Genomic DNA, 10,745 nt, shown 5'->3' with positions numbered 1-10,745 from the left:
ACCATCGCATTAACCCCCTCCCTCCCTCCCTCTATATAAACTAGTGATGATAAGGCTTATATATTCACGTGCCTATTTGAGTGGGGAACTTCTTGGTCACGTGCTGTCAATGTCATCCTTCCTACCCATCTACACACACACACACATACTAAAACTCTTCTTACTCAACGGTCACCTGTTTCTCTCTCTCTCTCTCTCTATGACTCTGTCGTCTGCAACTACGGCTACAGTTATAAAGAGAGAGAGAGAGAGAGAGACATCCACTTACATCAATCACATGGGTAGTACCATCGTCCTCCTTCCTGCTGGTCATGAGAGAGAGAGAGGGAGCTCATCATGTAGTTCCTGCACATTGACTGAAAACTGATTGGAACCACTAGTACTACATGATCACACAAACTAGGCATTATGTTTTGACTGATTTATCATTTACTTTATCATCAGGGTTCCTTCTCCTCGGGGACCGAAAACCCTCTGCTTCACCAGCCCCTGACCTCATCCTAACCTAACCTAACCGTTGTTTCTTCCTGGGACATGACTCTTCATTCATAATATAGATAGATAAAACACTTCCACAAGCATCCATTGATGGGGAACGAAGAGGAGGAGTTGTCTCTCCAGGCGAACACATGAGGCTTAATTTCATCTGAATCAACAACACTGCTCCTCGACCTACTTGAATTGCTTGAACCCAAACTACGTGATGACAAGCTGCTACAATGATTCCTCTTCACACGGTTCCATGGGATATATCCTAATGACTGGTCTCTTTCATATCTGTAGCCTGTGACCAAGCCATCCAAGCTACCCAACTTCTCTTGTTCATCTTTGATGTAGGGTTGATCCCACGCAGCCGGCTCTGAGATTTTGGAGGCCCAAAGAACACTTTAAAAATATGGCCCCCCTATATGTCATTCAAAAAAAAAAATAACGTATGTCGCGTTCTAAATTAGTTGTGCACCTATTGTGGGGTTTAACCAAAGGGCGAGAAGAAATTAACGTAACTGGTCAAACCAAGATTAGACTGATCAAACCAATTTTTTTTTTTTTTTTTTTTTGTAACCGATGCAAACTGCACTTCATTGATTTCGTTTGACTTCAGCTTTAGCAAACCGAACCTACTGATTACATGTCACAAACAATTATAAAAGATGATATTTTGACTAGTTTGTGACGTTTTTATGTACTGAAATATTTAAATTTCGTAATGATGTAAGTTGTTTACGCATTTTTAGATATATCATTCTTGTAGTAATAATACTCTTACATATTGACATAAGAGTATGAAGTATACAATATGATGAAATTCATGGGAGGCCAAATAAATTTAGAAAAGAAATTTCGTATAAACTACACATCGTTTAAATTCTGTTATAAAAAACGTATGGAGTCTTCTCTGGATCAGAAATGGTATCGTTACCGGATCTGATATCAAGAAATGTTCTAAACATCAAGATCTGTAACATAAATTTAATGAAAAAAAATAATACATGAATACAAACATAACATAATCTAAGATAATGAATTAGTAAACAAGGATTTAACATTAACATCATAAATCAGTTATGAAGATCTTAGAGAGAGAAAATCATGAATAATGATGAATATTTGAAAAGATGATACAGAGATTAAAATCGATTATAATGAAAATCATAAATATCTTTAAAGATGATGATGAAAATCATTACAAAGAAAGATTAAAGTTGTTACTTTAACCTCATAAGCAACTGTAGATCTTAACAAAGGTACGAACCTGAATCTTTGATGATGGAAATCGAAATAAACAATTGAGTTTTCAGCTGGTCTAATGAAGATGAAGTAGATTTCGAGACTCAATAATGGAGGTTGAAAAGAGGATTCGATTTTAGTGAGAGAATATTAATTGTTTTCGTTTTGGAGAAGAATGAAGATAATGGTTGCTTTTAATAGAATCGTGACTGAAGAGAGAAGGTGGGAGATAAAAATGGAAACAAATATTTGGAGATTTTGAAGGAAAAATGACTTGATATCCCTTTACATTAATTTTTTGGTTTACAAACCCATTTAAGTATTAGAGAGGACTAAATGTGTGTTTAAGGGTAGGTTTTTGGACCATAAGCCCAAAAATTATTTAAATAATTAATTAAATCGGTTGGACCGCCCGACCAGACCGAACCTAGTCAAGCAAATTAGACTGAAAGATAAAAGTATCTTAATAATTGTTGGACTGTAGATGTAGTAAGATCACGTTATATGGTTGTTGTTATTTAAGTAAGACACTAGAACTAGGTTACTTGTCCACCACCCTTTGGTGTAGTGGTAAGACATTCCTCTTAAGCCCATGAGGTCTTGGGCCGAATTTCGGTGGAAGGAGTTTATCACCAAGATTTATCTCATGTAATTTAGGCACTAAATAAAGTAGATGTTGTCGGACTTTAAGCTCTTTGTTGTCGGGCGTTAGGCCTCTTTAATTATTGGTTTAACTAAGACAGTTATCGTGTTTATCACATCTTAATGATGTATTAATGCCTTGTAATGACTAACGTAGATTGTAGTCGATTCCTCAGAAAAAAAAATAGGTTACTTGACGAGATACCAAAAAAGATATGCACACAAGTAAAGGAAATATAGGAGATGGAAAAATGAAAGCCCAGTTGTGTTCCAATATAATCTCTTGTTTACAAATAATAAAGAGGGTTCAACAAAAAAAATGTTGAGATGAAAAGAGAGGATCGAGGGATTGATTACTGATGTAGAGAGAGACATTATATGTTTACCAAAAAAAAAAAAAAAAGAGACATTACATAGAGGAAGAGGGAGGGAGAGACATATTATGTGGCCTCAACGTTGGGGTCACTGGTTCAGATTGCGAGATTTAACATGGGGGCGTCACAGTTGGAAGCTTTATGGCGGAGAGATTTTGTTTTTTTGTGGGTTGGTCTCATTCACTTAGGAAACTATAGTAAGCTTTTTTTTTATGGTGGCCCCTTATATGTGGTGGCCCAAAGCGAGCAACAACTCGCTTTGGGCCAGGGCCGGCCCTGATCGCACAACGAGATTTCTATGCTAGAATGAGGACGTGATACTATGAGATCACTTACTGACATCTGAGCACCTATCTCATGGTGCATGGCAGAAGAATTCACTGACTCATCACCGTTCTCCCGTGAATGACTCCTCCAGTCCTTCTGGCTGATAGATCCTCTAGTTTCCCGATAGTTCCTGTCATATCTCCCCTCCCCATGGGCCATAGAAGGTCTGAGTGTAGGGTTATGGTGTCTCCTACTGTTACTAATGGAATTTCAGACATTAGTTCCGCTCGAATGTCTAACACTAATATTCTCAGATTCTCATGCATAAGCTAATAATTAACTAAGAGTTAGAGATTACCTTAATCAATCGCTAAATTTATCTTCGAACCTTTCCAATCGAATGTGAAGACCAAGAGCCCCAATTATTGTTCCTCTACTCAAGACATCCGAATGATCAACTTGATCTCCCACCTTGTTGCTAGCTAGAACACCAATGGTGGTTTCATACGAAGAACATCTTCTTTTTCATGACTTTTTCTTTCTCTACTTGATGTTGTAGAGATTGAAAGCTTCTTAAGAAATTCCACACCTTATTCAAGTTCCCAAGAGACCTTATATAGAACCCTAAGTTAGAGTCCAACCCTAATTAGGTTTCCTAAAAGTCCCTTTTGAATAAGATTAAGGAAATAGTCGAAAATAGAAAATAGTTTCTATTTTCTCTTTTCCCTTGCCTTGGCCGGACCATATGAGGCCCATATTGGGCAGAACTGGCCAGCCCCTGTAGGGATAACGACCAAGCATGACTGCCCCCTTTTGGGCCCCAAATCACCTCTTTTGGTGCCCGACCCAAGTACCATTTTTTGGGTTTTTTGTGCTACCTTTGCCTAAACTTCTTTTAGACCTATGAGACATGTTTACGAGACTCTCCCATGATTATATGTCTCATCTAACTAGTCATATCATCCGATCAAATAGGCATTCTTTGGTGTAACTCGATTTATGATCTGGTCAAAGTTAGACGTGAATCACTTAGTAATTCGACGATCCTAGTTGGTTTATAGCTAAACACTACGACCCTTAAATCATCCGTACTTGATGATCTTCTTCATCAATTGTCATATCTGACAAATTGCTCGCATTGCATCTTTAATTGAAGGACATCTTCTTCAGACTCCACTTGTACTTAAAACAAGTGCAATGCTCGATTCCCGCATCAATTTGTATCCCATCTGATACGCCACATCTTTTAGACTTTCTTGATCTGAAACACAACTGTTAAAGACAAATGATTAACTTTTTATCCATTTGAGCGCCGCCATGCATTTTCAGTTGCTACTCATCAAGCGCCCTTGAGACACTTTTCCTAATATGATCAAGATGACACAATCCATTTTTATACTCCCACTCAGTTTCATGTCTATCCTGTCTTTTCCGGTATCCGCTTTTATAACCTCCTTTTACGACGCGAAGACTAGGGAGTACTCTTTACTAAAATTAAGACTTCTATTCTTTCGTTCGTAGAGTCTGCAACAGTTTCCGGCTCAAAATACTTACAACCTACTTTCCTTCCATGTCTGAAAGTTTGCATTGACATGTTCAATTTTCTCCACTCTAACTTATCCTAACAATTTTACAAGTCTTTTAGGATGTTAGTTGTGGTGTCAGATTGTCTTATCTGAAATCGGATGTTAACACCTCTCGATGCTTCCAGCATTCGAGATGTTTTCGGCAAATGCTTAATCATGTCCTACATGACGATCTCATTCCTAAAGCATAACCATCTTCCTCATGTGTGCTTGCTCATCAGGGTCTCCCCGATCATGAGTCTTGCCGAATTGTGCGCCATGAGATTTGGGTCGAATATCTCTTTTAGAGTCTTTCGTATTTGGACTTTCAAGAATCCCAAGTTCTTATCTTAGTCCTATCATCTTTTGATCTATATTCATAGACCTTCGATGCCCAAAGCATTCCATCCTTTGTGGTCCTTTATTGAGTCAATTCTTTACTGATTCCAACATCTTTATATTGTTCTCAATTTTGGTATGTACGCTGCACACCAGAGCTAGAAGCGCGTTACTCCCACTAACCTTCTTGAAATCTTGAGATTCAAGATTTTCTTCATTCTTTCAGGAATCAAACTTGTTTTATTGTTTTGTTGAATTAAAGATTCCATCTCTTGCCTGCTTCACTTCCTTGATTAAGCATGCTTATTTACTAACTTGTAAAGTCGGCGACCTTTATGGTTTTTGACTTTCTTGTGTTAGCATGGACTTAAACTTAGAGTGATGTAAGATCTCGTTCATAGTCTCATGATATGAATCCCCGATCTTAATATTCTTTGTTTAGTTTTGGGAAATTCGAATGTTTTCATCCTACTAATTTCCGTCCAATGGTTTCACTCCATTGACCAAATTATCAAGTTCAAAACTTGATGAGATAAGTTACTCATTTGTCACGTGCTATCTGCACGTGCAATGTTATATTTTACAAATTTAGGGCTAACGTGGCGACGGTCTTACGGAAGCATCGTCTTATTTTCCCTTTTATTCCGCACTAAACTGCGAAATTCGGCAGGCGTCCCTTATTTATTCCCCACCAATCTGGGATTAGTCAACATTTGTGTAGACATAAACTCTAAAGTTTTGAAAATCGTAAGTTTGACTTAGGCGCGAGAGTTACCTAGTATAAATATTGAATTAATATTTGTTTTTCAAAGTTATTGAATTGATATCTTAAATTGAAACTGAAAGTACAAATGTTTGCCACACTTGGATTTAACTGTGGGGACACCAATTTCTCCAAAACAAAACCAAATACTTAATTATCACAACAAAAAATGAGCGTTTGGTCCAAATTTTTGGGGGGAAATTGGCGTTTTGTCCCTTCTCAGCCAAATATGCATTTCCAGTCCAAAGAGGGAAGACAGCTCACACTTTTCTGTGACAGCTCACACTTTTTTGTGACAGATTTTTAAAAATCCCTCTTTTACCCTTCCATTGAAAACACTCTTACTTCCTGACGCCTTTGTCAGCTGATGGAGAGGGAGCAATTAATACCATTTAATGAGGGATGGAGATTTGACGTTAATTGTTCCAAAAATCTCTCTAAACTCTGGCAATCACACCTAAATATCTCCAAATCTCCTTATTTTCTGCTTCTTTCTCTCTCTAAATCCTTCTCAAAACAGTTTCATCTCTCTCTATTTCATTCAAAGTTCAAATTTTCAGCTAAAATTTGAAAGCCCGCCCATAAGTTAGAAAGATTGAGTCTGAGAAGCTTATTTATACCGAGATTTTGGGAAGTTAACTACATTGGTCATTATCTTCCCAACCTCTGCTCTTTCTCTGACTTTGTTTTCTTCTTTCAGGTGAAACTTTCTTATTTGTTATTCCTTTGTCTTCAATGCTTCTGATTTTTGTCTTGAATGCTATCCTAAATATTTCACCCGAAACCATGAGACCATTATCTTCTTTGTCTTCAATGCTATCCTAAATATTTCACCTGAATATTTCTGACTTTCTTAACTAAACTTTAATGCTCTCCTAAACCATTACCTTCAAGGTTTCACCCTGAATGTTTCTGATTTTTTTCAAACTTTCTTATATTCCAGGTTTATTTGTTGGCGTTACATAATGGATGGCCTTGAAGAAATAACCAACCTGTCAAACACAGGTTCATTCACGTATGGAAGTAAATTGATATTGTTATGTAAAAACTGAATCCTTGTTGATAACAAGATTCGTATTCTCATTTTCTTTTCTGTTTTCCTTTCAGTCAAATGCTTTTGAACGTTGGATCAACCGGTCCTCTCTGGTGAATGGATGTTTATGTTACTTTCTTTAATACTTCTCTTTTGCTTTTACATCGATTACTTGAATGAATGTTTACTTGAACTACTCAGGGTGGAGCGCGACTTTTTTTGTTCTACCCCTCCTCCTGTAGCTGTAGCACACGCTAGATATGCTCACCAGGAACGACAGCGGTAGTCTACTTTAATACTCCTCATATTTCATAATAATTCATAGTAAACTCATTGATTTCCATTGTACAATCTGGTTTCCTATAAAGTAGTAATTACCCTATTTAGATAAGTGCGTAAATTGTCTTATTTACAGTTAACTCTTTGATTTTCAGTAAACCAACTGGTTTCTAGTAAACAAGATGATTTTCTGTCAACTACATAGTTCTCTAACCATATACCTGCGTAAGCTGTGTTTGTTTTAGTAAAGTCGATGTTTCCCGTAAAACTAGTCTGTTTCGAGTAAATTACCTGGTTTCTAGTAAACTTGATAGTTTCTATTCATATTATTTCCCATTAGATTAGAACTTATCCACTTTTCACTGGACACCTAATGGTTTTTTACAATAAACTCAGTTTCCTGTAAAATAAGAATTACCCTATTCATATATGTTCGTAGTCTTGTTTACAATAAACTCATTGGTTTCCGGTGCACTAACATGTTTCTGGAAACCAGAAAGATTTTATGTGAACTAGATTTTCTGGCTATTGACAATTGTTATGTTTCATGCAGTTTCCCACAAGATTTTATATCTCCCTCTTCAACAACTCATGCTGAGGCATCTACTGCGCTCGTTAGGAGTGAACCTTTACGATCAGATAGTTGGCCAGAAGTTTTTACATCCATTAGGCAGGAATTTCCCGGGGGTGCTCCTGCGTTTCGACAAGCTCTTAGTCGATATTCCATAAAACATGGATACAATTATAAATTCCTTAAGAATGATCTATCCCGGATAACTTGTATATGCAAAACCCCCAGCTGTGGTTGGACCATTCATGCTGTTGCTCCTCTAAAGTCCCGTTCCATGTTTGTTCTTAAAGCTTTCAACCCTGTCCATACGTGTGATGATTTTGTATTGTCTACTCGTAAGCCTAGGCTGTCTACAGAAGCTGTCAGCCAGTTAATAGCTGATGACATCCGAGAGAATCCTACAAAGAGTACGAAAGACATTATAACATCATTTAAAAAGGATTATGGTATAGCTCTTAGCTACTACTATTCATATAAAGCTCGGAATGCTGCTATTTCTTTAACATATGGTGAAGAAGAGGATTCATATGCGAAGTTCCAGTGGTATGTGGATGCACTATCTCGATCTAACCCAAATAGTCATATTGATCTTCAAGTCGATCCAGTTTCTCGTCGTTTTGTTAGAATTTTTATTGCTCTTGGAGTGAGTATCGAAGGCTACAAGCACTGCCGACCGTTAATATTTGTTGATGGTACCTTTGCCAAAACCAAATACAATGGATGCATACTTGCAGCGGTAGCAAAGAATGGAAACGATGGTACGTACGGCCTAGTATAGTTTTCGGAAAACTACCTGATTTTCTGACCACTACCCAGTTTTTTGAAAACTTTCTGGTAAGAAAATAAAATAAATGTTTGTTGCCTACGCTGATTCATTACTGATTCATTGCAGGATTGTTTGTTGTTGCCTACGCTGTTGTTGATGTAGAGAACGATCCAAACTGGACATGGTTTTTCTGCAATTCGGGACGAGTTGTCGCTAGTAGTCCAGAGTTGACGTTTATGTCTGATCGGCACCATGGTATTATAAATGCAGTTTCCAACATATTCCCAGAGGCCCACAATTCATATTGTGTATGACATTTACGCAACAATATGAATTTACGTGTCAAAAATGGTGCCAAGAAGTCTGACTACTTCCAGTCACTAATATTTAAAGCTGCTCGGGCGCTAACTGTTCCAGACTTTCAAAAGTACACTACTGAACTTGTTGTCATGGGCGGCAATGGAGTGCAATCATTTTTGTACTCTGTCAATCCTAAAAACTGGGCCGATGTATATTTTCCAAGTAATAGGTATGGTTTGATTTGTTCTTCTCTATCGGAGTCTTTCAATTCTTGGGTAAAGGACGAGAGAGTTCTTCCCATTTCGGTCATGCTCGATATGTTGCGGGTAAAAATAATGAACATGATGAATGATCGAAGGATTGAATCGGCCTTCTGGAACTCATTCCTATGCCCAAAAGTCAATGAGACAACGAAGTCCAGATTTAATGTTGCCTGCAGTTGGAAATGTCTTTAGTCTTCTGAATTCAAATATGAAGTTATGTCGAACCCCAGCCACTCCGTTGATCTTGCTAATCTGACTTGCTCATGTCGTAAGTGGCAAGTTCAAGGTATTCCATGTAAACATGCTATCTTGTGTATTAAAGTGCATGGAGGTGATTCCTCAAAGTTTTTTGATCCTGCTGTCACAACGGACGCTTATTGTAAGACCTACAGTCTTTCAATCAACCCTGTCCCTACTTTTGATGCACCAAAGTCTTTCGATAAAGCCAACATGATACTTCCTCCCTTAACCAAGAAGCGTCCCGGGAGACCGCGAACTGTTAAGATTGAAAGTTCCGGGAACTTTCGGAAAAGACAGAGGGTATGTGATCGATGTAAACAACTTTGTTATCACAACAGTGCTTCGTGCAACCAACCTATTTAGTGGTTGTAAATGTTCTTCATTTGAGCAGGGGAAGAGTGTGCACCGGGCATTCTACAATTTTGAATAGCTTCTACAGTGTTGAAGTTTTTCAGATTATGAAAAGAGTCTGTGTTTTTGTTAACATTCTGCTGTTCTTTTTTTGTGTAACTTATGTGCCACATAAGTTAGTTATTTAGTGCCACCAACCTATGTTTTCAGGATGCTATCTTTTTTCCAGTAAATTTAGTAATGTGTTGGACATTGAACTGTTTCCTGGAATTTTGTAAATGTACTGTTTCTATGTCTGTAGGTTTCCTTCATTGTTTCTAGTGAATCTGGTAAATGTACTAAAGTGAAGCTTGTAAATGTACTGTCTCTATGTTTTGAGTTTCCAATCTATGCCTATGTTTTTGTTAACATTTTGCTATCCCTTTCTTGTGTAAATAATGTGTCATATAAGTTAGTTATTTAGTTCCACCAACCTATGTTTTTTAGGATTCTATCTTGTTTCCAGTAAATTTATACATGTGTTGGACATTGAACTGTTTCCTGAAATTTTGTAAATGTACTGTCTCTATGTTTCCATCTACAACCTATGCCAGTGAATCTGGTAATGTGTTGGACATTGAACATTATTTGTGTACTAAAGTGAAGCTTGTAAATTTACTGTCTCTATGTTTTGAGTTTCCAATTTATGTTTAAAGTAAATTTAGTAGTGTATTGGACATTGAATTGTTTCCGAGAATATGTTGTAGTTAGACACTTTTGAACTTCGATTAATGAACTTAACAAAACAATGATCCAAATATGTCAATGTTTTAAGTGACAAACCATTAATATTTCAAACACCATATAATCCGTTCCTAAGTAAACTTAACAAAACAACACATAAACTTTTAGATATTTAAATTTTTAGTTTTCTTCTGCAATACTCCTCCTCCATCCGTCCTTTGACTCGTCCAAAATTTGGTAGGTTACTTCTGCCCTCTTTCTCCTTGCTCTGTCTTCATATTGTTCCTTTTGCGAGCACTTTGGCGGGTAATTATGCTTGATGCTTTCGAGAAATATATCTTCCATCTTTATCATTACGTAGAGACCGCAATCAGGACTGTTTGTTTTTATAATTTGAGGAACAGACAGTTAGTTTCATGTACGGAATAACATAGTACTGTAATGGTCCAAAATCTGGGCTCACCTGTCCCCTTGTTGGGGGCATTCAACATCTTTAATGAATGGGATTTTTGAGGCAATTTTTTTCCTTCCGCACTTCATC

At 37.2% G+C, this 10,745-nt stretch overlaps 1 protein-coding gene and 1 long non-coding RNA gene across 2 annotated transcripts; both read left to right on the top strand.

Annotated features, from left to right (window-relative positions):
• The first annotated feature begins 6,618 nt into the window (after positions 1-6,618).
• Positions 6,619-6,979, top strand: LOC147568238 (uncharacterized). Its single transcript, XR_015238169.1, has 3 exons — positions 6,619-6,693; positions 6,786-6,824; positions 6,913-6,979. It is a non-coding gene; the product is annotated as an uncharacterized LOC147568238 (long non-coding RNA).
• A 490-nt stretch (positions 6,980-7,469) lies between these two features.
• LOC147568237 (uncharacterized) lies at positions 7,470-9,944 on the top strand. Its single transcript, XM_086659230.1, has 4 exons — positions 7,470-8,319; positions 8,454-8,582; positions 9,213-9,430; positions 9,783-9,944. Exons 1-4 carry the CDS (start codon positions 7,470-7,472, stop codon positions 9,942-9,944), a joined length of 1,359 nt encoding a protein of 452 aa, XP_086515356.1.
• The last annotated feature ends 801 nt before the right edge of the window (positions 9,945-10,745 follow it).

Source organism: Eschscholzia californica, unplaced genomic scaffold, assembly GCF_041429995.1.
Source record: "Eschscholzia californica isolate CP2 unplaced genomic scaffold, dmEscCali1.0.p SCAF_1, whole genome shotgun sequence".
NCBI lineage: Eukaryota > Viridiplantae > Streptophyta > Magnoliopsida > Ranunculales > Papaveraceae > Eschscholzia > Eschscholzia californica.
Note: the sequence above shows the minus strand (reverse complement) of the source record. Positions and strands in the feature narration are given on the sequence as shown.

What these genes read in the sequence shown, in the direction of transcription:
- LOC147568237 (XM_086659230.1), top strand. Translation starts at nt 7,470, where the DNA reads ATGTTTCTGGAAACCAGAAAGATTTTATGTGAACTAGATTTTCTGGCT. An exon ending in TATGTCTGATCGGCACCATG is followed by an intron (nt 8,583 to 9,212) that starts GTATTATAAATG and finishes TGTGTATTAAAG; the next exon opens with TGCATGGAGGTGATTCCTCA. An exon ending in ACTTTCGGAAAAGACAGAGG is followed by an intron (nt 9,431 to 9,782) that starts GTATGTGATCGA and finishes CTATGTCTGTAG; the next exon opens with GTTTCCTTCATTGTTTCTAG.